Consider the following 21,004-nt stretch of genomic DNA (forward strand, 5'->3'; position numbering starts at 1 on the left):
GGCCTCGCTCTGCAAGGAACAGCAGCAGCAACTAGCCTGCGAGTGGGCTCTGCAAATGCCAAGCGGAAGGGCCCTAGACTGCTACTAGCTTTGGGTTTGCACTACCAGCTTCAGCTGCAGCATGACAAGGATGCTCTAGGTTACTGCTCATCTTAGGTGCATCAACAGCCCTTGGTGGCGGAGATCAGCGTAGTGCTCCAGTTCCAGAGGTAGGGAAGAAGCAAGATAAACGATGCAACCCCCAGGCAGACCATCTGGCTGTGGCTATTAAAGGGAACGTTTGCAGTACCTAGAGCAGAGCAGAGCAGAGGAGTGAGGAGGGCCTAGCGCCAGCCCTGTTGCTGATTCACATGTTAGCATTTGGCAAAGTGCAGCCAGGGTAACTCTGTTTCCTCAACTGCAGGAGGATAGTATTTACCTACCCACAAGGTGGTGGGATGGCTACTTAAAAGCGCTGCATTGAGGTCTTTGACTGGAAGCTTCTAGAGAAGAGGGTAGAAGGGTCCAAGGTCAATGAAAACCACTAAAAATTAACATTAATTTATTAGAATAGTCATGAAAAAAGATCATCTTTACAGGTGTTTTATACAAGAGAATTTTCATTGCTTAATTATTCCTCCTGGAGGCAGAGTACTGCACACGCCCCCAGAGACAGGCACGTTCCTGTGGACTCCCTGCTTCTAGGCGCTCCGAAGCCATGAGCTGCAGAGACCCCTGCGGCAGACAGATATTGCACGTCAGAGGAAAACCCTGCCGCCTGCCCCCTAACCCTGGCCCTGTGAACGGGCTGGGTGAGCAGGCATGCGGGAGGCTCGCTCTTTGGATGGTGGAATGGATTCACAGATGGAGCAGGCTGGGTTAAGGCATGCGCCCCAGCCAGGCCCACCAAGTCACTGGACACACACACAGCATTTACTAAAGGCAGACAGGCTAGGAGGATGCTGTTTGCGCAGGCAGACATCGTGTGGCTAAAAGGCACAGCGCAGGGCACAGAGCAGAGCGCTCCAACGGGGTTGTCTAAGTGCTACTGGAGGAAGGCAGGCACCAGAAGAGCTCGCTAGGTGGCAGATGTCCTTAAAGCCATACTCGCAGCACGCCCTGGAGTGCCCTCGACAGGAGGGGCAGCACCTACGAGGTCTCAAGAACTGAAGAAGGCTTTCTGCCTGCTCCAGAATGGACAGCCTGGGCCCTTATCCCCTCCCCCATGCCTGCCTCCTCCTGGTCCCAATTTTACATACACGGCCCCAAAGCAGTAGCTGTTCTATGCGACAGCCCCTTGACGGGCAGCCCCAAGGATCCCCCCGGCCACTAACAACCTAGGAGCTCCTCCCTGAATACAAAGGAGGGGAGCAAAGCTTTGCAGCCCAGGAGAACTAGACCCAGACTCCCACGACGGGGGGAGCGTTGCAATAGCCAGTTCCAGATTCTCCCACCCAGCGTGGGAGGAAAGCAGCCTACCAGCAGCACAGGGGTGGGGATGGGACAGCCCAGGGGGTAGTTTGGAGCAGGAAGCTGTACTACATGTCAGGAAGCAATCAGAGATGCCCCTGAACAAGTCCATCAGTGAGGGAGGAGGGATGCCAGCTCTGGGAACGGTCTACAGACCCCAACCTAGAAACACAGGCAAACCCCAACCCCTGGAGCCTGTGCGGTTGTGAGGCCATGGCCCCGTTCCCCTGGACTTTCCCCTTTGGCGGAGAGACTTCCCTGCCTGTCAGAGGCCATTAAAGCTTTACATTAAAGAATGTGCAGTGTGAGGCCACGGAGGAAGCATCCCCAGCCAGGCTGGGGGAGTGGCTTGGACATCCCAAGGCCCAGCCCAGATTCATTAAGTCACCAGGTAAGAAAATATCCACAGCGTTTAAAAAAGCGCATTCTCTATGTACAATAAACCCATCCAACCATCTTTGGTTCAGAAACACTCCTTGCTTTTATACAGCTCTCTCTCTCTCTGTGTGTGTGAGTGTGAGAGAGTGTGTGTGAGTGTGTGTGAGAGAGAGAGTGTAAAAAGAGGCACCTAGATCATCAGATCAGAAAGTCCCCAACCAAGTGGGGTGGGGGTCAGGACATTCCACACGGTGACCATGCCCAGAATAGGGAGGGAATGTGCAGCACAAGGGGCTGACCCTGGAGGGGACGATGGATGGGCTGGGGCTCAAGCTCTCCAGCAGTAGATTACTAGCGATAGCTTTTAAGTGAGAGAGAGAATGCAAAGCGAAAGGAGACTTTCAGGGCATGGAACCACAGTGACCCCCTCTGGCTATATGGGGGTTTTACCCATCCCCCCATTGAAGAATCTAAAATGCTGCATTCGCCCCAACCCTGAACAAAGACATTTAAAAATCTGGCTGCCGGGGAGGAGGGCGACAGCCTAGCAGATGGAGGCACCAGCCAATGCAAGGCGACAGAGGCCACAGCACCGACTGCAGTTCTAAGCCAAGCTGGGCCCCCGCTGAGCTGGGGGAGAGGGTGAGCCGCGCACCCTTGAGGCTGCTGGAAGGAGATGGGCTGCGTGTTAGCACCTGCAGCAGAACACGAGCAGGACAGCGAGGGGTTTCCAGCTCCTCTGCTAAGGGTCACCCTCTGGTTGCAACAGCCTCAGCGGCAAGGCAGGCTGCTGCGCTGGCTCTGGGACAGGGCCGTGAACTTACAGCAGGTAATCAAGCTGGGCAGAGGCTAAGCCCAGAGTCCTGCTTCCCTCATGCAGACCGTCTGGGGAGTAACCCACAGCCACACACGTTGCAACAGTCCCTGAGTTGGCAAGGATTGGGGTTGCATCTGAGGCAGGGTAAACCGCACAGATCTGCCCTTGGGGGAAGTTTCTCCAACAGCTGCGAAGCGCCTGTGTAAGCCAACGCCGTTGGTAAACAGGCTCCTGTCGAGCAGGGCTCCTTTGGGATTCCCCCCCAGTCAGCGAGCATCGCGGCACTACCAAGGGAAAGCAGGCCAGGGTGGCGCATGAAAGTTGAAGAAACAGGCTGGAATGCATGGGCTCCCCTTCTCGCCGAGAGTCACTGGGGTCTTCTCCTCTGCTTGGGCAAGGGATTCCTCGCCGGCCATAGCCAACGCTCACTCGGCAGCGCTGCCCGGGCAGCAGCCCCATTCCACCCTCCCAAACCCAGAGCGTCGCACCAGGGGAACCAATGGGAAAGAAAAGAATCCGTGCGTGTGCAAGCAGCTTCCCCTGCAGGCCAGATCTGGCAACGCACCCACTGCTACTGCCCTTTGCGGATGAACGGCTCGCCCTCCTCGGGTTCGGGCTGAGGCCCAGGGTCACTGAGGCACCGCAACATTCGCTGGTTGCTGGGGCTGTCGCCGGCCCCTGGGGTGAAGACGTCGTCAGTGCCCGGGGAGGAAGACTCCTTCACGTGCATCACGAGCCCTTCCTCGTCCTCCTCGGGCGAGGGGGGGAGGCAGCTCAGGCCCTTCAGCTCCTCGTTCACCAGGTCGACGGACTCCGGAGACTGGGGCGAGGCCGGGTCGATCGTGATGATAGGTAGGTTCCCCGAGTCCGACTTGGGCTCATACGCCAGTGGGTCTGGAGAGGGGGAGCGGGGCGAACACAGTCACCATCTCGGCACCAAACGCAGCTGCCCTCAATTCACTCAGAGGGCCAGGTGCAGTTTTCTTAGACCACTCATTTAAAAAAAAAAACAGCGTGAGGGAAGTGGAGTCTAGAGGTTAGGGCAGGGGGGGATGAGAGTCAGGACTCCTGGGTTCTATTCCCTGCTCTTGAAGAGAATATGATCTAGTGATCGGGGCTGGGGGAAGTGGGGGGAACGGACTCAGAGTACAGATTCTTGGGATCTGTTCCCACTGCTGGGAGTGTGAGCAAGTGGTTGGGGGGTGGGGTGGAGGGCTGGGGAAATGGGAGTCGGGACTCCTGGGTTCATTCCCGGCTTGTTGAGACTCTGGGCAAGTCACTTAACCCATTGCTAGCCTTGCTTAACTTGTACGTAAAGAGTTCACGATACTACTGACCGACCACACGGGCAAGTCTGAGGCTTCAGTCAAGGTCTGTAAAACGCTTTGAGATGACAGTTTTATGCATGGCAATAAATCGTCACAAACCTCATGCCCAGAGCGAGGGCAGAGTTTACTTTCTGAAGAGCGAACACTCAAGGCTTAAAAAAACCAAACGCTGAGGAGACGGGACCCTTTAAGGCAGCCCCACTCACCCGGCTGGCTAGGAAGCCCAGGAGAGAGGACACTGCTAGCTCAGCACAGATGTCGGCTACGTAAAAACAGGGCTTGAGCTGCGTGCACCTTTTCAAGTGTCCCAAGAATATTTGCTCTGCCTGGGGCTTGGGACTGTGTATGGGAATCTACAGCGTATGGTCCCTGCCTACAGGGCCCAGTTTGAGCTGCATGCACAACACCTTCCCCGAGCAGGAGACTCGGTTGCAGACTCAGGGCCTCATCTTCAGGGTGATGAGCACCCCCTGCTCTAACAGAAGTCAGGGGGAGCTCAGCATCCCCAGGAACTGGGCCCTGAACTGCACCTTGCCAGGAACGGCTCGCTCCAGACAGCTGGAAAGGCTGCCCCCTGGTGGCCATGGGTGGAAATTGTCAGCATTCCTGACAATTTCCTCTATACTTAACGTTCTCACTCCAAATGGCAATGTGGGTCTCTTTTCTACTCCCTGGGTGTTTGATTCAGACCTTGCCAATAGAGTGTTCCTCAAAGTGTTGGACATGCTTTGGGGAGGAGGAGGAAGAGGGGGAAACGACACACAGGACTAGCTGGTGGGGGGCCTGGACTGGTGGGCGTGGCAGTTTCCCCAGCACTGTCCTGCTAATGTGACTGGGCCCAAGGGAGGGGCAGCAGGAGTTCAGCTGGATTTTAGGAGCAGTTTGTTACACTGGGAACTGAGCAAGACTGGTCTGGAAGCAAGAGGAACAGGAAGCTGCAGGGGCTGTGTCATCATGACCAGAGCTGGCCTTTAAAAGGGAAGTGTGAAGAGCAGAAGGGGTCATTATCAGCACAAGTGCAGCAGAACAGTTGCTGTAAACAACACCCCATCACCAAGTCCCCCATGTCATCTCAAGCCACCTTTTACCCGCCCCCACGTACCTGAGCCGATGCGTGCCCTGGACATCGTGGGAGAGTCGAGCTTGTGTGCTGGGACTGTCAAGTAATTGTTTATCTGAAATCAGAAGGCAAAGCGGGCGTGAGCTCACATTTCTAAAGGGCCAGGACGGGGGTCTTGCTGGGGGCAGCGCCCCATTGGGGATGGGGCAAACAGAAGCAGCGAGGCTCCCAGTGGATCCACAGGAATCAGATGCACCATCCCCAGCTGCACAGACAGCAGACAGGAGCTCTGGGCCGGCTCAGCTGCTCTGGTGAGGGATGCACCTTAGGAACAGCCAGCGGGGTTACTTAAATGCCCTAAACCCCACCGTTGTCGGGAAGGAGAGCCACGGAAGGTCGCCACAATTCACTGGCTGCCACTTGGGCCCAGCTTGTAACGTCTCCTTCAGCAGGAGAGAGAAACACTCTGTGCAAATGCCCCCTCACCCCGCCCCGCCCACCACAGTCAGCCATCAGCTCCCGCCTCTCCAGCGCACCTTCTGCTCCAGCTGCCGGGCCTTTTGCCTCCTCAGCAGCATCTGGTTCCAAGCTTCCTCGTAAGGGTCAGCCACCAGCGTGTGCCGGTTGTATGATCGCAACTGAGGAGGGACCCAAAAGGGATCAGGGTAAGAAACATGGGAAATATGCAACGCACCCACTCTCAGATGCAGAGCCCTGGATCCTGCCGTGCAAGAAGCTGAGCATGTTCCCCAGCACAGGGACAGGGCTGTCGGCAGGTTTCCAAGGAACTCCCAGCATGGTATTTCCACACGTCTCCTGAGCTGGCCGCAAAAGTCCATAGATTTCATCACAAAAACCAACGAGACTGGTGCTCCTAGCTCACCAAGGAGCCCCCGAGGAATGACCCCCACTCACCCCCCTGGCTGGCAACAATAGCCCAGCCATGATCAGAGTTTGGCAATGCCTCTCCTACAGCAGCTTCCCTCCTCCACGCCCCTCTGGCTGTGCAAGGCATTTGCCCACTACTCCACAGCTGAGAGGCTTTCTGCAAGCCCCAGACTCTTCCCACCTAGAGGCCCCAGCTGAGATCAGGTCACACTGTGCTGCACCAAAACATAGTTCCTGCCCCCAGGAGCTTACAAGCCAAGGGCACGATTATTTTCCCTGTTCTACAGCTGGGGAACCAAAGCACAGTGAAATGACATGACTTGGTCCACATCACTGACCGTGGCAGAGCTGGGGCCTTGAACCGAGATCTCCTGGGTCCCAAACCGGGGCCTTAACCACAAGGCCAGCTTTCCTCCCCACACCAAGTCAACCTCCAGCCCAGCTGTGTGGTTCTTCAGGCCAGTGGGGGTCCCACTTCAGGCTCAGTACAGCCTAACAAGGGAAGGGGAGGAAAGGACTGGGAATTGTGAAGGTAGACAATGGGGACAAGGCAGGTAAGTACACTAATGGGTGGGTAGGAAATGCAACACAGGTCGCAGCTGCCCAAGGGGATGGGCTGAGCCGTAAGGGGGTAGCCTGAGGGTAGATTCGGGTCATTACCCTCTGCCTGGTTTTCTGGAGATTGTTGCGAAGGATTTTCCGGATCTCCTCCTCTTTGTCCTTGGACAGCGCTGGCAGGATGCGCTTCACAGGCAGGGCTTTGGGATTGATGTTCCTGGACAGACAGCAAAGATAAGGGAGGAAGCAAGCCTCAAAGCCAGGCTTTACGGCAGCCGAGGGGGGAGGCGCTGGGAAGAGGAGACTGGGCAGAACGGCTGGAAGGAGGGATTTAGAGCCAGTGGGAGCCACTGACAGAAGTTAGCTACCCCTGTAAAGCAAATAGCAGGGTGTACTCACTGCATGGAGACCGTGGAGATGGCAGAGGGGATCTTGCCCAACCCTCCACTCTCCACCAGCTCGATGGCTTGTTTCATCTCCATCTTGTGGTAGAAGGCAATCAGCTGTGGCTCCTTGGACCGCTCGCCTGCGATCAGGCACTTCTTCATGTACTTCTTGTTGAAGCGATTCAACCTACCCGGGGTGCGGGAATGGGGAGAGAGAAGGAGATGCATCAGGAAGTGACCCTAAAGTCCCCCGCCCCATTTGATTAGCGTCATGCCCAGCATCCTCGTGTCTTTCCATAGAACCAACGAGCCCAGCAGATCGAAAGGGTTCGGTGCTTCTGGGTGCGGAGGATTCTGGGCCCAGGGGTCAGACACGCTCCCCCCGTGCCCAGGGCCCCAGTATGCCTCAGAGACTGAAGAGCTGCACATGCCCATCATTTACAGGTGACACCAAGACCAGAGGGCTACCCGGGACCGGCCGGCGCATCTCCTGCAGCGTTGGCATCGGATCCACTGAGCACAGCAGAGGGCTGCTGGGTCACGCAGCGAAGAAAACAAGAGCAGAGATGCACCCTGCTGCCTCCCTCCACCAAGGAGCTGGTGCTGACCCTCCCATGCCTGGCAAATCCTTCCCTCACTCAGTAGCGAGTCCCCCGCTCTCTGGCAACCCCACTACACAGAGCAGGCAGCCAGGAGGCAGAGCCAAAGCTGAACTTCCCATGCAGTTTGGGTACATGCTCTGGGCTGCAATTGGCTGGGTGGAATCAGAGGGCATCCTGGCTGGTGAGGGGAAGAGGACAAGGAAATACAGGCCTCTGGCACAGCATAGCTCCATGCGGCTGCACCGCCTCCCTGTGCTTCTCACCATGGGCTCCTGGAACGAGGCGGAGCGGGCTTTCAGGGCATTGCGGGAACTGGGGGACCTGAGCTTGCTAGGCCGCATCTAAAACTCTCGCTTCTTTCCCCAGCTTCCCCCCACCGCCCGCATGCCTGCCTCCTGCCGGCGTTGGAAAGCCTGCACACACGGGAGCCGCACTCACTTGTCTTTCCAGTGGTGGTGGCCGTAGTGACCACATATATCCTCGATGCCAGTCAAGAGATGATCCAGGAACTGGAGAGGGCGCAAAGCAAAAAGCGTGTGTTCAGCCTCGGGAGCGTGCACCGGCCAGACCTCTCCCCCCACCCCTCCCAGGTAACCCAGGTCTGGTGGGCTGCCATGCTGAACCTTGCTCAGCTCCAGGAGGATCGGCCTCTGGGTGCAAGCACGGGCCTATCCTGACTGGCTGCTCTGCTACTCGTTACAACAGAAAGGTCTTGGTTAGAGAACGTGCACTAAAAAACAACAGGGACCCAGCAGTGTCCTTTAACTGCCCCCCTTACTTTGGATACCAGTTCTCGGGCAGTGTCCACTCTGCCCGCCTACCTGGGTTACAGCCTCTGGGGCAGGGTAGCAGGAACAGAAGAGGACTAAGGCAGAGAAGCGCAGGAAAGCAGCACCAGGGAGGGACCCTGGGTTGGAAGAGCCATTACCTGGGTGTGAATCTCTTCGTTGATGGAGCGTTTTGTCTCTTGCTTCTTCTTCACAGCCAGCAGGTCCACCAGGGGGCGAATGGTCATCCCCTAGGGAGGAGATTATACCCCCATGAGAGCCCTCACCCGGCTGAGAGCGCGAAGAACTGGCATCAACCCTAGTGGTGGCACTATCCTTACCCTGGAGCAAACCCTGCCCTCTGGAGTCAGTCCTGTTACATGACACCATGGACCCAGGCACTCCAGGTCTCAGGACTGCCATTACTAGAGATAAGAATCAGGCCGTATATTTTCTAGCTGGGTCGTACCCCTCTGCCTGTGAGGTGCAAGCCGCCCTCCTGTTCCTTCGTGTCATGGGAATCCAGCGGTTGGCCCCAAGGAGGCTGACATTACAGGGGGACCCTTCCCTACGATAGGCACCGAAGCACAGAGGCTGGAGCCACTCTGGACTTATCACGGCCTTTGAAAGCTGCTGAGAATCACGAAGCTCAAAAAATGACAAATCTTCAGCACACATGGCGCTTCGCAGCCAGCGATCACGAAGAGCTGGACAAAGGCAGACAAGTGTCACTATCCCATTCTACAGACAGGGCAGCGGAGGCGCAGAGAGTGGAAGGGATCTGCCCACAGTCATGGAGTGAGTCAACAGCAGAGCGAGGAACATCCAGAGTTCCTTGCCCGGATGGGTCGCTGGGCTGTCCCACAGGTCATCCTTGACAGCAGTCATGGAGCCCAACATCTGCTCCTCAGCCAGAAAAACAACATTCCTGACTGACGCCCATCACCACATTGTCAGGGTGCCTGGCTATGCACCAAGGCCAGGAAGGGGAGTTCCGTCTACCTGCACGAAGACCGTGAAGAAGATGACCGTGATGATGGCTGTGAGGAACATGTCTCTCATGCCAAAGTGCTCGTAATCCAGGAGGTAACCCAGCGAGAAAGCAATGGCCCCTCTCAGGCCACCGTAGGCGATGATGAACTGGTCCTTTGGGGTCAGTTTCACAATGCGGAATTTATTGATGAACCAGGTGAGACCCAGGACACCTAGAGAGCGAGCAGGGAGGACAGGACAGACCTCCTCCAGGTTACACAAGCAGAGTCACATTCACACACACACGCCTCGCCTGTCAGCCCCTGACAGATACCAGCCATGTTATTCCATCCGCAGAACCGGCCACATGCAGTACAAATCATTTCCATTGGGGGAAGGGGTGAAACACAGAGCACTCCAGTGAAAGCAAAAGGCTGACACTGCTAGAACCCCCATGCTCTGTGGGGGTCTCTCTCCCCTGTCCCAAATCTTGGCTTGCAACCCCCAGCTCTAACCATCCTAGTCCCCGGCCTTTAGACACAGTATATTGTCTGGTACAGCCTGTGTTAGAAACTCTCACGGGTCTGAGCCCAGCCCAGGCTGACAGTAGCCAGATACCCCCACTTGAAGGCTGCTCAGGGCTTGGGCAGGGCAGGTCTCAGTCCAGTTCTCCATGGACAAATGTCTACAAAGGAACATCCCAGCTGTCCCTTGCCTGAGGGCTTAAAGGGGCCGCGCAGACTGAGCAGCCTCCCACTGGGGGGCTCTGTAGCCCAGGTCAGAGGCAGCGTCAGAGAAGGGAACGGCGACGGGCCGTGCGCTCCTGTTCTGTGGATATGCACAGGCCCCTTTGGGCTCCAGGGGAGTCAATCCAGTGTTCGGCTCACCCAAGGGAGAGCACTGGGTGGGATCTTCCTAACAGCGGGAAAGTGGTGTCTAGGGACCAGTCTGGCCCCTAGCCTGGTTCAGCCTGTGACCAGAAGCAGGCTGGAACCCAGCCCTCCAGGGGCAAAGTGCTGGGCGTGAATGCAGCCTGGCACTGCCAGAAGCCCCAATAAATGCTCCTCCCAGCCCCCCTCCGCAGTGCTGCATGCTCCCTAGAAACCAGACACGTTGCTGGGAGGCTGCAGTTGCTCTACCTAGCGAGGACGAGAATAGCAACAGCCCCTATCTAAAAAGAAAAGGAGTACTTGTGGCACCTTAGAGACTAAAATGTATTTGAGCATAAGCTTTCGTGAGCTATAGCTCACTTCATCGGTGAAGTGAGCTGTAGCTCATGAAAGCTTATGCTCAAATACATTTGTTAGTCTCTAAGGTGCCACAAGTACTCCTTTTCTTTTTGCGAATACAGACTAACGCGGCTGCTACTCTGAAACCAAGCCCCTATCTAGGGCTCCGAGAGGAGCCAGCTTCACATGGCAGTACCACTGCTCTCCGGCTCCGGGGGAGTCTGCGTGAGAGTGACCCCACCAGAAGGGGCAGTCCCCAGGGCCCTGGCGTCTCACCTAACACCCTGGCGATGAGGCAGAAGATCAGCGTGCTGATGATGAAGGTCCAGTTCCAGTAGTGGTTGCCAGCCACGGTGGAGACTCCCAGGAAGATGAAGATCAGGGTCTCACTGACGCTGCTCCACATCTTCAGGAAGTACTTGATGGTGGTGTGGGACTTGTGGGAGATGTTCGCCTCCACGTAAGGGCGCATGACCACGCCGGAGGCGATGAGCCTGCAGGGAGGAGGGGAGAGGACTTAATACACCCATGGAAACCAGCACCCAGCAGGATTGTCCATCAGCTCCTTGCCCTGGGAGCGGCACTGGCCTCAGCAGCACCTTAGGGCTTCTCTGGCTTATCACAGCTCAGCCATGTCAGCAGAGACCTGATGAGTGAAAGGCAGCGCTGCACAGCCTGAAGGACAAACACCAGTGCAGGTGGGGCCGGAGTCTGGGACCCACCTGCAGCTACTTGGAGCCACCAAGGAAAGCAGGAGAGGAGTTCCCGGGCAGGGCATGGCTCAGGAACGTGACTGGACGCAGGCTGGTGCTGGAATTCAGCCCTGCGAGGCACAGGGTGCTTTGTTAGCGGAGGGCCCAGCATGCTGCATCTGGCATGCTGGCCTCTCTGGCAACAAAGCACTGCAGTGACTCACCAGGCCCACAATGCAGCTAATAGGGCTCCATTCACAGCAGGAGTGACAGGCAGGGGAAGGAGGTGGCAAGGCCTCTCTCTAGCCCCAAGGCCAGGGCAGGAGAGGTTGCAGAAACAGCCTTAGTGTGTGTAACACAATGAGAGCTCAAGCCACCTGCAGTAAAAGCAAACTTCAGGTTCGCCAGGATCACTAAAGGTACGGGCTAAGCTGCAATAAAAGACTCACAGCACGGCCACAGCTAGCCCGAGTCAGCTGACTCTGGGAGCACAAGGCTTGGGCTGCACGGCTATAAAACTGCACCATAGACTTTCAGGCTGCAGCCTGGGCTCTGAGACCCTCCTGGCTCGCAGGATGTCAGGGTCTGGGCTCCAGCCCCAGCCCAAAGGTCTACACTGCTATTTTTAGCCCTACATTCCGAGTCAATTGACCTGGGCTCTGAGATTCGCTGCCGCGAGTTCGCAGTGTAGATGTACTCTAAGGGGCTCAGCATCCATCCACGGGTGGGAATGGAGCAGCGAAACTGACCATGCCTACTGTTACAGGCCTGCCACAGAGCTAGAGTCGCTGGAGCAGGAGGCTACGTTCTATTGCTAGCTTTGATTGGTGTGAGCTTGAGAAAGACTTCTCTTATGCCTCAGTTTCCCCGTCTAACATGCCTGGAGGCCTTCTGATGACAGTGCTACCCGAGTGCAGAACAATATTACTGCTGAGAAGGAATTAAGTGGTCCATCCTCAAGTTCACTCTCCAGGACAGCTTCCACTTCTGGAACTAACATGACGGACATTTGAATTCCTGTCCCCATGCAATTTAAAACCCTGAAAAAGCCTCTGATCCCTGCAGGGTTTGGTTCTTGCTGGCGACCACCGTAGGCCCGACTGACTATCAGAAAATTCGCACTCGGGTATCACGGTGATACAGTTCGTAGCTGTCCCTTCCGGCCTTGGAATCGACGGTCACTAGCCTGAGACTTCCCAGAATTACTTCCTGTTTGAACTAGAGCATGCCTTAGAGAAATCCCCAATCTTGAATTAAGAATTGCCAGGAAGGGAGGATCCGTAAATTGCTCTAATGGTTAACGACCTCACACCCTATTTCCAGTTCATTTCCTCTAGGTCATGGGTTCTCAAACTTCATTGCACTGCAACCCCCTTTGGACAATAAAAATTACTACATGACTCCAGGAGGGGGCAGTGAAGCCCGAGTCTGCCTGATTTCCACTGCCCGGGTTGGGGAGCCAAAGCCAGAGCCCCACTGCCCTGGGCGGGGAAGGGGTCAAAGCCGAAGCCCAAGGGCTTTGGCCCAAGCAGGGGGTCTGGTAATCTGAGCCCCATCGCCCAGGGCTGAATCCCTCAGGCTTCAGCCCCGAGCCCCAGTAAGTCTAAGTGAGACCTGGCAACCCCATTAAACTGACCCACAGTTTGAGGATCGCTGCTGTAGTGCAAACCCCTGATATAGATGCACTGCACCGGCATAACACAGGCTTCCCCCAGCTCAGCAAGTCTATGCTAGGGCCCTGCACTAGCCGAATCAATGTAATTCAACTGGGGCAAGCGCATAGCAGGTATCACTTGGGCCAAGAACACGGCCTGATTCAAAGAGGGACTGGAGGTTTCTGCAGAGAACAAGACTATCTGGAGATATTGCAGGAAACCCTAGAGCACGCCGTGAGGGATCGTAACCTGTTGTGTCAGGTTAACACAAGCTTTAACAGGGGTCAGGAGGAGATTTCCCCAAGGGCAGATTATCCCCTAGCTGCCTACTGCGGGGTTTCTTCCAGCCTCCTGTGAAGCCGCCATGAGAGAACGGATATTGGCTTAGATGGATCAGGGGTCTGATCCAGCGTGGCCACTGTTACATCCCTAATTATGTCACTACGGTGCGTCTACACTTAAACTCCAGTGGCCCAGCGGCACTGCTCTAGTGTAGACTCCCTACGCCAGCATAGGTCTCTCCCAGCGCTGTAAATAACCCACCTCTCTGAGAGGTGGTAGCCTGGTCAATGGAAGAACCCTACTGTCAACCCAGGGACTTAACGTTGTTGCTCGGGGGGGGGGGGGGTGAGGGGGATTTTTCACACCCGAGTGACTTCATTATGCCGACTTAGTTTTCTAGTGGGGGCCAGGCCAAATGCAGCTCGACCCAGACAACTAAGCCCGGGCAGAGAGCAGATCAGTCCCGCCCAGCCCGTACTCACGCCATGATGCCAGAGAGGTGGAAGAGCTCGGCCGACAGGTACGCCATGTAGCTGTAGAGGAAGACGAAGAGGGGCTCAATGACGCGGATGTGGGAGGTGAAGCGGGAGGTGAAGGCGGCAATGACTCCATAGATCACACCGACGAAGATGCCTCCCAGGGACACCACGAAGAAGCTGAGGAAGCCCAGGATGATGTCAATAACAGTCACCTGCTCGAAGTTGGCATACTCTTCGAAGAGGTGGTAGAGCACCTGGAAAGGGAGGGGGCAGGTGAGAGAGTCAGGGCTATTTCAAGCAGTCAGCCACTCTCCTGTAAAGCACAGGGAGGGTGGGCTCTCCCCCTCCAGGGGAGCCCTGATCAGAGGCTGCCAGCACAAGATCTGCATCAAAGGGACTAAGCATTAGTCTCTGACATGGCAAGGAAACATAGCGAAGCCCCTGGTTCCATAGCCAGCACCCGCCCTGCTGTGTGCAAACCCTTTGGTAACTGCTGTCCTGGAACATTTGTTCAATCAAATCGAATGCAAAAGTAAGTGGCGCTCGGCTGCGTGCGACACACCAACACCCCAGGGACGCAGCAGCTGGGAAAGGGTAGGGGGGAAAAACCAGCCCTCGGGGCTCCCTTCCCTTCTGATTCGCTGGTGCTTCCCTTGATCTCAGCACCCTGCCTGCAGGGAGCACGGCTCTCCAAAGCAAGCCTCGCAGCTCTTATTGTTTGTATCCCTGGAGGGCCCAGAAGCACCAGCTGTAACACAGGCCTCCTTGTGTCTGTACAGCTCCCAGCACTGAGACAGAGCCCCTGCTCCCAGGTGTTTGCAGTCTAAAACGGACAAGAGAGATTAAGCGTGGGGTCCCCCCGGGCTATGGAGATTGAAAAGTCAGATGCTCCTGTGGGCTGCACAGTGTAACAGCAAGTGGGAGACCGTCAAAATCCAAGAATCCCTGCTCAAGTTCAGCTATCTCGGCTGCAGGCACAAGGTTGCCTGGTTAGTTCATTGCACACTGTGGCTGATCCACTAGCCAAACCCAGTGTAGCCGAGATGCCTTTCAGGGCTACGGGATTTAGCTCCAAGTACTGTGTCGGCTGCAGCAGAGCAATGGGCTAAGCACTGTCAGCTGCAGCATTCGCCCCGGAACAGCGCTTTACCACCAGGCCGCCATGAGTGCAAAGAGCTGGCAAGAGCAGTTAAGAGCCTGTGGGGTAGGGAGTCGCAGGCAGCGTGGGGCAGACAGCGGGACAGTCACGACTCCTCTCTCTCCGCTTGCACAAGTTTCCTCATCACCCTTGGTAGGCTGCTGAGCAACCCATGCTCCGAAGCGGACAGAAGGGACATACAGTAAGAGCCGTTGTACCCAAAAGGAGCACAGAAGATTAGAAGAAAGAGGGAGGCATTCTGCTGTCTGTAGCACTAACCTCTAGACACCGAGGCAAGCCAACGCCTGCACTCTCACAGCCAGCCCTTGGACTGGGATTTCCCTTGGAAACACTCAGGCCAAGAGCCCTACGTCATTCCCTGGGGCGCTGCTATTGCTTCCCTGCCGAAGGCATGCGGGGAAGAATCCGCATCTCGCCAGAAGAGACACTTGCCCCGAAGATTACAGTATAGGCCAGTCTCTTCCTCTTCGGGGCTTTATCTACACAAACCCCACAGGGCCAAGGTGTAGCTTAGCCCCACAGAACCTTAACCCTGCCCCCAAGAGCCTTCCACCGCAGTCATCCTTCTATAGCCAACCCCCTTGCTCAGTGTTCTAGAGCAGCCCAGGGGCCAGGCTAATGCAGATCCCTTTTCTTTCATTTCACACCTGGGACACAGGTGTGGGGCAATCACGCTGCTAGCCAGGGTGGCTACAGCATCAGTCAGGAGGGAGACCCCAGCTTCTGCTTAGCTAGAGCATCCTGATAATTTTTTCCTTTCTATTGCTCGGCGACGCTCCTGTGCCAGTTTCCATGGTACTGGGCTGCAGTTTTACAGCCTCTTCTCCTGAAAGGTCGAGCTGTTTATTCAGAACTGGGCTCCTAAAACAACTTTCTGGAGGGAAGGCTTCTTAAGAGCAATGATTGCAGAAGCAGAACAGGTGCCCCTGGGAGGGACTGGTTCTGCCCTGTGTAAACTGGGGGTGGAAGAGAGCCATGATCCTGCCCTCCAGGCAGTCAGCCGCACCTGGGCACCCAACAAAGGTATAAACCTGTTAGACAAGTTGCTATCTGCAGAGCTGGAGGCCCTTCTCCAATACAGGAAGGGCCAAAAATCTCATACATCCAGCCTAGCCCAGGGTGGGTCAGCAAACCCCATTCCTTTCCTGCGCCTGCCCCCCTGCTGCAGGGCCGGCTGCAAGAGAAGAAAGGCAATGACCAGCACTGTAAAAACACAGCAACCCAGGCCCAGCCGACAATTGGCCCGTAATCCCTTTACTGCCCCAGGCCCAGACTTTGCCCAGGCTGCAGGGAAGGGCAGGGCAGGTAGGCTCCCTGGGTGTGTGCACATGGCAAGCGGCAGGCTGGCAGCCAGAGCTATGGAAGCTCGTAAGAGGCCATGCACACGGTTCTATATAAAGCTAAATGTCGAAAGTGAAAGTGAAGCCTCCTATAACAGGCCTAAGCGCTGGCTCATCCTGAGAGACCCCAGAAAGGATGCAGCCAGTCACTCCTGTATTACACAGAGCTGCCGCAGTCAGTTCTCTTGCAAAATGCACAGTTAAGTGGTTGCTAGAACGCTCCTGCAATCGGAAGGCAAGAGTCTCCCCAGACTCACATCCCTGGTCCAAAGGCCACAGCAGACCTCACGTTCTGACGGATGCACAGGCCACGACTGGTGCCACGCTTCCTCCACCCAACCGAAGGCCCCTGAAATGTTCTTTGCACGTCACACCTAACGCAAGGCGGGAGCGTGCGTGGGTGGTGCATTGATCCTTGCAGACCACTATTTATGGTTAGCCCCCACGGACAGACTGTCTGGTCCCAGAAATGCTTCGGAGCAGAATGCCAAGTCCCAGGTGAGCTATCCTGCATGCTTTATTCACATGACTCAAGGGGAACATTGTGTGAATAAGGCAAGCACAATTTTTGGCTTTGATGGACAGCAAACTTAAGAAAAAAAATTGGGATGTTAGATGGGGTGGGATCTGAGTTACTACAGAGAATTCTTTCCTGGGTATCTGGCTGGTGAATCTTGCCCATATGCTCAGGGTTCAGCTGATTGCCATATTTGGGGTCGGGAAGGAATTTTCCTCCAGGGCAGATTGGAAGAGGCCCTGGAGGTTTTTCGCCTTCCTCTGTAGCATGGAGCACGGGTCACTTGCTGGAGGATTCTCTGCACCTTGAAGTCTTTAAATCATGATTTGAGGACTTCAATAGCTCAGACATAGGTGAGAGGTTTATCGCAGGAGTGGGTGGGTGAGATTCTGTGGCCTGCGTTGTGCAGGAGGTCAGACTAGATGATCATAATGGTCCCTTCTGACCTTAATAGCTATGAATCTATGATGCCAATAATGTAGCAAACTGCTGAATGGTTTCCAAATATCTACCCCCTTCGGTCAGTGTTAAACACCCCACACCCTTCCCTTCTCTCCCATGATCAACCGGCACTAAGATCTTCTGCCGCTACTCCCTTGACTGCTGGGGAGCTCTGTTTGCTCCTGTTGCCACCAGCAAACCCAGCCTATCCCCTGGGGCAAGGAGTACACAGGCAATCTGCTGGGGAGCTCGTGCTAGATGGATGAGACCCGAGCGCATAGAATAAGCCTGCACCAGCTAAGCTGGGCCTCTGAGCCCACGCACAGCCCAGCCCTGGGAGGGGTTTTCCCAGGGCTGCCTATCCAGGTGGCAGTGGTACACAGCAAAGCAGGTCTCCCCTTGCCCTTGTGGGAGAGTTTAGCCAGGCCTGCAGTTTTGCCCTTATCAGAGAGCTCAGCAGAGTTTATATATACACATTAAAATAAATCTTCTGGCACTGCGTGGGAGGGAGGGAGGAATTTGAGGCTTTGCTGAGCGCTCTAAACCATGCATGTCCTCGCTCAAGTTTAAACCAATAAAAAAAAACCCACCGGTCCCAGGCAGCATTGACCTCTCCAGATGAAGAGGTCAGAGCGGGCTACAGGATGGGGATAGGAAAGGAGAGACGAGGCCGCTGCCCTGGGCAGGGAAAGGCTCACATCAGGCCCTGCTCAGACTGGGGTCCTGGGAGGAACTGAACAACTTTATGCAAAGAAACAGGAGTTAAAAATAGTCAAGCAAACTCCAGCCAGAGGAACCTTTGGGGTAGGGTGGGAGAAAGTGTAGCTGGGTTGCTTCATTACCAAGTGACAGCGTGTGTATCAGAGGCCGTTTCCAGTCTGGCTCCTCTCCAGCCCAGCTGCAGCCCGCAGAGAGGGATAGATGCATCACTTCCACCATACAGCGGAAGATCTCAGCTACAAGCTGCCCCCATCCACTGCCCACTTACCCTGACTAGAGGGCATCAGCGCTGCCAGGGATCAGTTCAGAGAGCGGGAGCGGAAGTTGTGGGGGACACTACTATTGATGATTGCTATTATCACAGCACCAAGGAGCCCCAGCTGTGGGTCAGGGCCATGCTAGGTTAGGCACTTTACGCGTGCAGCCCTGCCAATGGAGTCCCGAATTCTACTCTTGCCCCGACACTGACCTCAGGCAATTCACTTACCCAGTCCCCCCCGCTCCTGATATGCTTTACCTGAGATCTCCAGATAAGCCCTATAGACGGGCTAATAGTATCATCACCACATGTAGCTCAAGCTATGTCTACACCAAGGTGGGGGGATTGATTTGCAGCACACAGCAATGAGAACCTGGTGGCACAGACTGCACAAGATCATTTGATACCCTCCCTTCCCCGTATGCACTCACTTGTGCAGCCTGCACTGAAGTTTGCATCATCACGTCCTCACTGCTCACTAGCTAGCTAGAGCACAGCAAGCTTCAGCACCTCTACACAAGCTGCAAGTCACACTCCAGGCTAACCCCCCCCCATCCACTTCCGAGTCAGAGTCTAAGGGGAGATCTAAGTTAGTGTATCTCATATGCCAGGGTTTAGCAAGCAAAGCATCCAATCCAGTGGTTCCCAAACTTTTTATTATTAATTATTTATCATTACAGTATTTTTATTACATTATGAAAATGGCAACACTTCCATAATCTCACTTTCGTAGCTTGTATCACTTGGAATAAGCCTGTTATAAGACAAGGCTCCTATGTTTCATCCAGGAGTATCAGATGTGAAACAGCATGAAGGTATTTAAGAAGCCAACTCAAGAGTTCCTCCTACACAAGCATTTGGGTCTTGAGCAGTCCGACGCACATTAAAACAAAGCTTAAACTTGTTCTTCATAATAATTTTAAAAAACACCAGCTGCCTATTTAATTTTAAAAACAGCAAAAAAAACACCACCTCCCTTTCCATTTCTTATAAGGAGTCTTGAAATTTAAAATCTCCTCAGTGTGATAGATATGCTTGCTTTGATCTGCTTAGCTCTTGGAAGTCCAGGGGCACTGGGCTGCTGGCCCCAGGCTGTCCGGGGTCCCTAGGGACAGCTCTGTTTGCTATTAGGGAATTTCCCCCCCCCTCGAGAACCCCCTGTAACATTTTGCAAACCCCAGTTTAGAAACCACTGATCTAATCCAATCATATCCACCCCGCTCTCCAGTCTAGATTCTGCTGCCCTCGAGGGAGCTCTACCACCAGACCAAACACAGGGCCTTACAAGCAGCTTGACATGTGCTTCACTCACCACAGTGACGGCGTCATTCAGCAAGGATTCCCCAAACACCAGGATGTGCAGGAGCTCATTGATGTGGATCTCCTCGAAGACAGCCAGCACCGCCACCGGATCCACCGCCGAGATGATGCTGCCGAAGAGCAGATTGGCCAGCAAGCCAATGTGACCCAGGCCAGTGCCGCTGATCTGGCACACGGCGTACATCAGCCCGCCCAGGAAAAAGGCGTTCCAGAGCGTCCCCACCACCGCAAAGATCAAGATGGTCCCCAGGTTCTCCGTGAACTGGCGCAGGGGCAGGAAGTAGCCGGCATCCAAGATGATGGGCGGGAGGAGGAAGAGGAAGAAGATGTCTGACTTCAGGATCGGGGGACTCTCCCCGACCCCCTTGATGAGTCCCCCAACCAGAAGCCCCACCACGATGAGGAGGCAGCTCTCCGGCACGATGTTGGACACAGAGGGAATCACATGGAAACCTAGGCAAGGGAAGACAGTTGCAGCCATGTTACAACAGGCAGCCTGCCCCCATGGCAGCGAGCATCAAACTGAGACATGTGTTTGCCGATTAAAGGAAGGGTGGTCTTGTGGCTAAGGAACTGGCTATGGACCCAGGAGACCTGGAGTCCGTTCCCTATTCTGCCACCGACTCAGACACCTTGGGCATGTCACTTCATCTCTGTGCCTCAGCTGTAAAATGGGGATATTAGCACTGCCCTACCTTACAGCTGCAGACAAACGTATGCGAGCGGCTCAGATAGGAGGGTGATGGACTAAGATGACCCTGCAGATCTTTGTTGTTCATTTCCAGGCCAGGGAACAGAAGAAGCTATGAACTTCCACGGGCAGGAGCAGCTACCTGTTAATGGCGTGGCTTTATGGCCACCCCAGTGCTGCCGCACACTCCACCACTGCTAATCTGAACGGCTCAAGCTGCTGACTGCTTCAGCTCTGCTCATCAGACCTACAAAGCTTATACCCAAATATGCCCCTCGTGGAGAGTGCGCTGCCCACACAATGCTGCTACAAAAGACACTAGGCCAGCACAAGTTGGCTTTTGCAACACACCCTTAATACCCCGGCTGCCAGTCTCCTACTCAAGGAGCCCAGCACCTCTAGCATGGACACCAGCCACTGACTCAGAGGCAGATCCTCTGCTCTTTTGAGGCCAGTCAGAGCGGCTCCTTAGCCCTTCCTCTGCAGCAGAAACTAGCTGAAACGTCCAGCTCCTTCCACCATAGAGACGGGAGGGTCGCTCGACATGAAGAACTGGGCAACACATCCTCATGGACCAGGGTCGCTCCTTTGTTTTGGGAGCTGAGTCAGGGACTTGTTTTTAACTTGCAAACTCACCCTCACTTTGGGGCGTAGGGGAACAAAGGCAGGATGTGAGCTCACTATATGCCTAGATCCAGCATCCCCTTCCTCTGGTGTAGGAATCGTTAAACCAGATCCAACCAGTGCTCCAGAGAGGCGTTTTATAATCCTATTTTAAACCATCATTTCAACCAAGTTTCCGGATACTGATGCAATTCACTGGGTTTTACCCAGTGCTTTATTTTTAAGACGCGAGGTACATATGCTACCCTCCAGTTTCCTGGAACAGGAGCGGATTTTAAATGAGAAATCCCATCCTTTTGTTAGTAGCTTGGCCATTTCATTCTTCCGAGCTCTTGGCTGTACCATCTGTTCTTGGTGACATGGCAAACAGGAAGCTTTCCCTAGTGAGGGA

At 55.0% G+C, this 21,004-nt stretch overlaps 1 protein-coding gene across 1 annotated transcript in view; it reads right to left on the reverse strand.

Annotated features, from left to right (window-relative positions):
* Positions 1–524: 524 nt before the first annotated feature.
* SLC9A1 (solute carrier family 9 member A1) overlaps positions 525–21,004 on the reverse strand; it is a 57,604-nt gene continuing 37,124 nt past the window's right edge. The window contains exons 2-12 of the mRNA XM_038377922.2: positions 19,291–19,751; positions 13,546–13,796; positions 10,711–10,928; positions 9,236–9,438; positions 8,395–8,484; positions 7,905–7,975; positions 6,878–7,051; positions 6,581–6,695; positions 5,569–5,670; positions 5,075–5,147; positions 525–3,538 (exon numbers count right to left, since the gene is read on the reverse strand). Coding sequence (XP_038233850.1) covers positions 3,216–3,538; positions 5,075–5,147; positions 5,569–5,670; positions 6,581–6,695; positions 6,878–7,051; positions 7,905–7,975; positions 8,395–8,484; positions 9,236–9,438; positions 10,711–10,928; positions 13,546–13,796; positions 19,291–19,751 — 2,081 coding nt within the window. The 3' untranslated portion in view covers positions 525–3,215. The remainder of the gene's footprint in view (positions 3,539–5,074; positions 5,148–5,568; positions 5,671–6,580; positions 6,696–6,877; positions 7,052–7,904; positions 7,976–8,394; positions 8,485–9,235; positions 9,439–10,710; positions 10,929–13,545; positions 13,797–19,290; positions 19,752–21,004) is intronic.

The sequence above is a fragment of the Dermochelys coriacea genome, chromosome 19 (genome assembly GCF_009764565.3).
Source record: "Dermochelys coriacea isolate rDerCor1 chromosome 19, rDerCor1.pri.v4, whole genome shotgun sequence".
Lineage (NCBI taxonomy): Eukaryota > Metazoa > Chordata > Testudines > Dermochelyidae > Dermochelys > Dermochelys coriacea.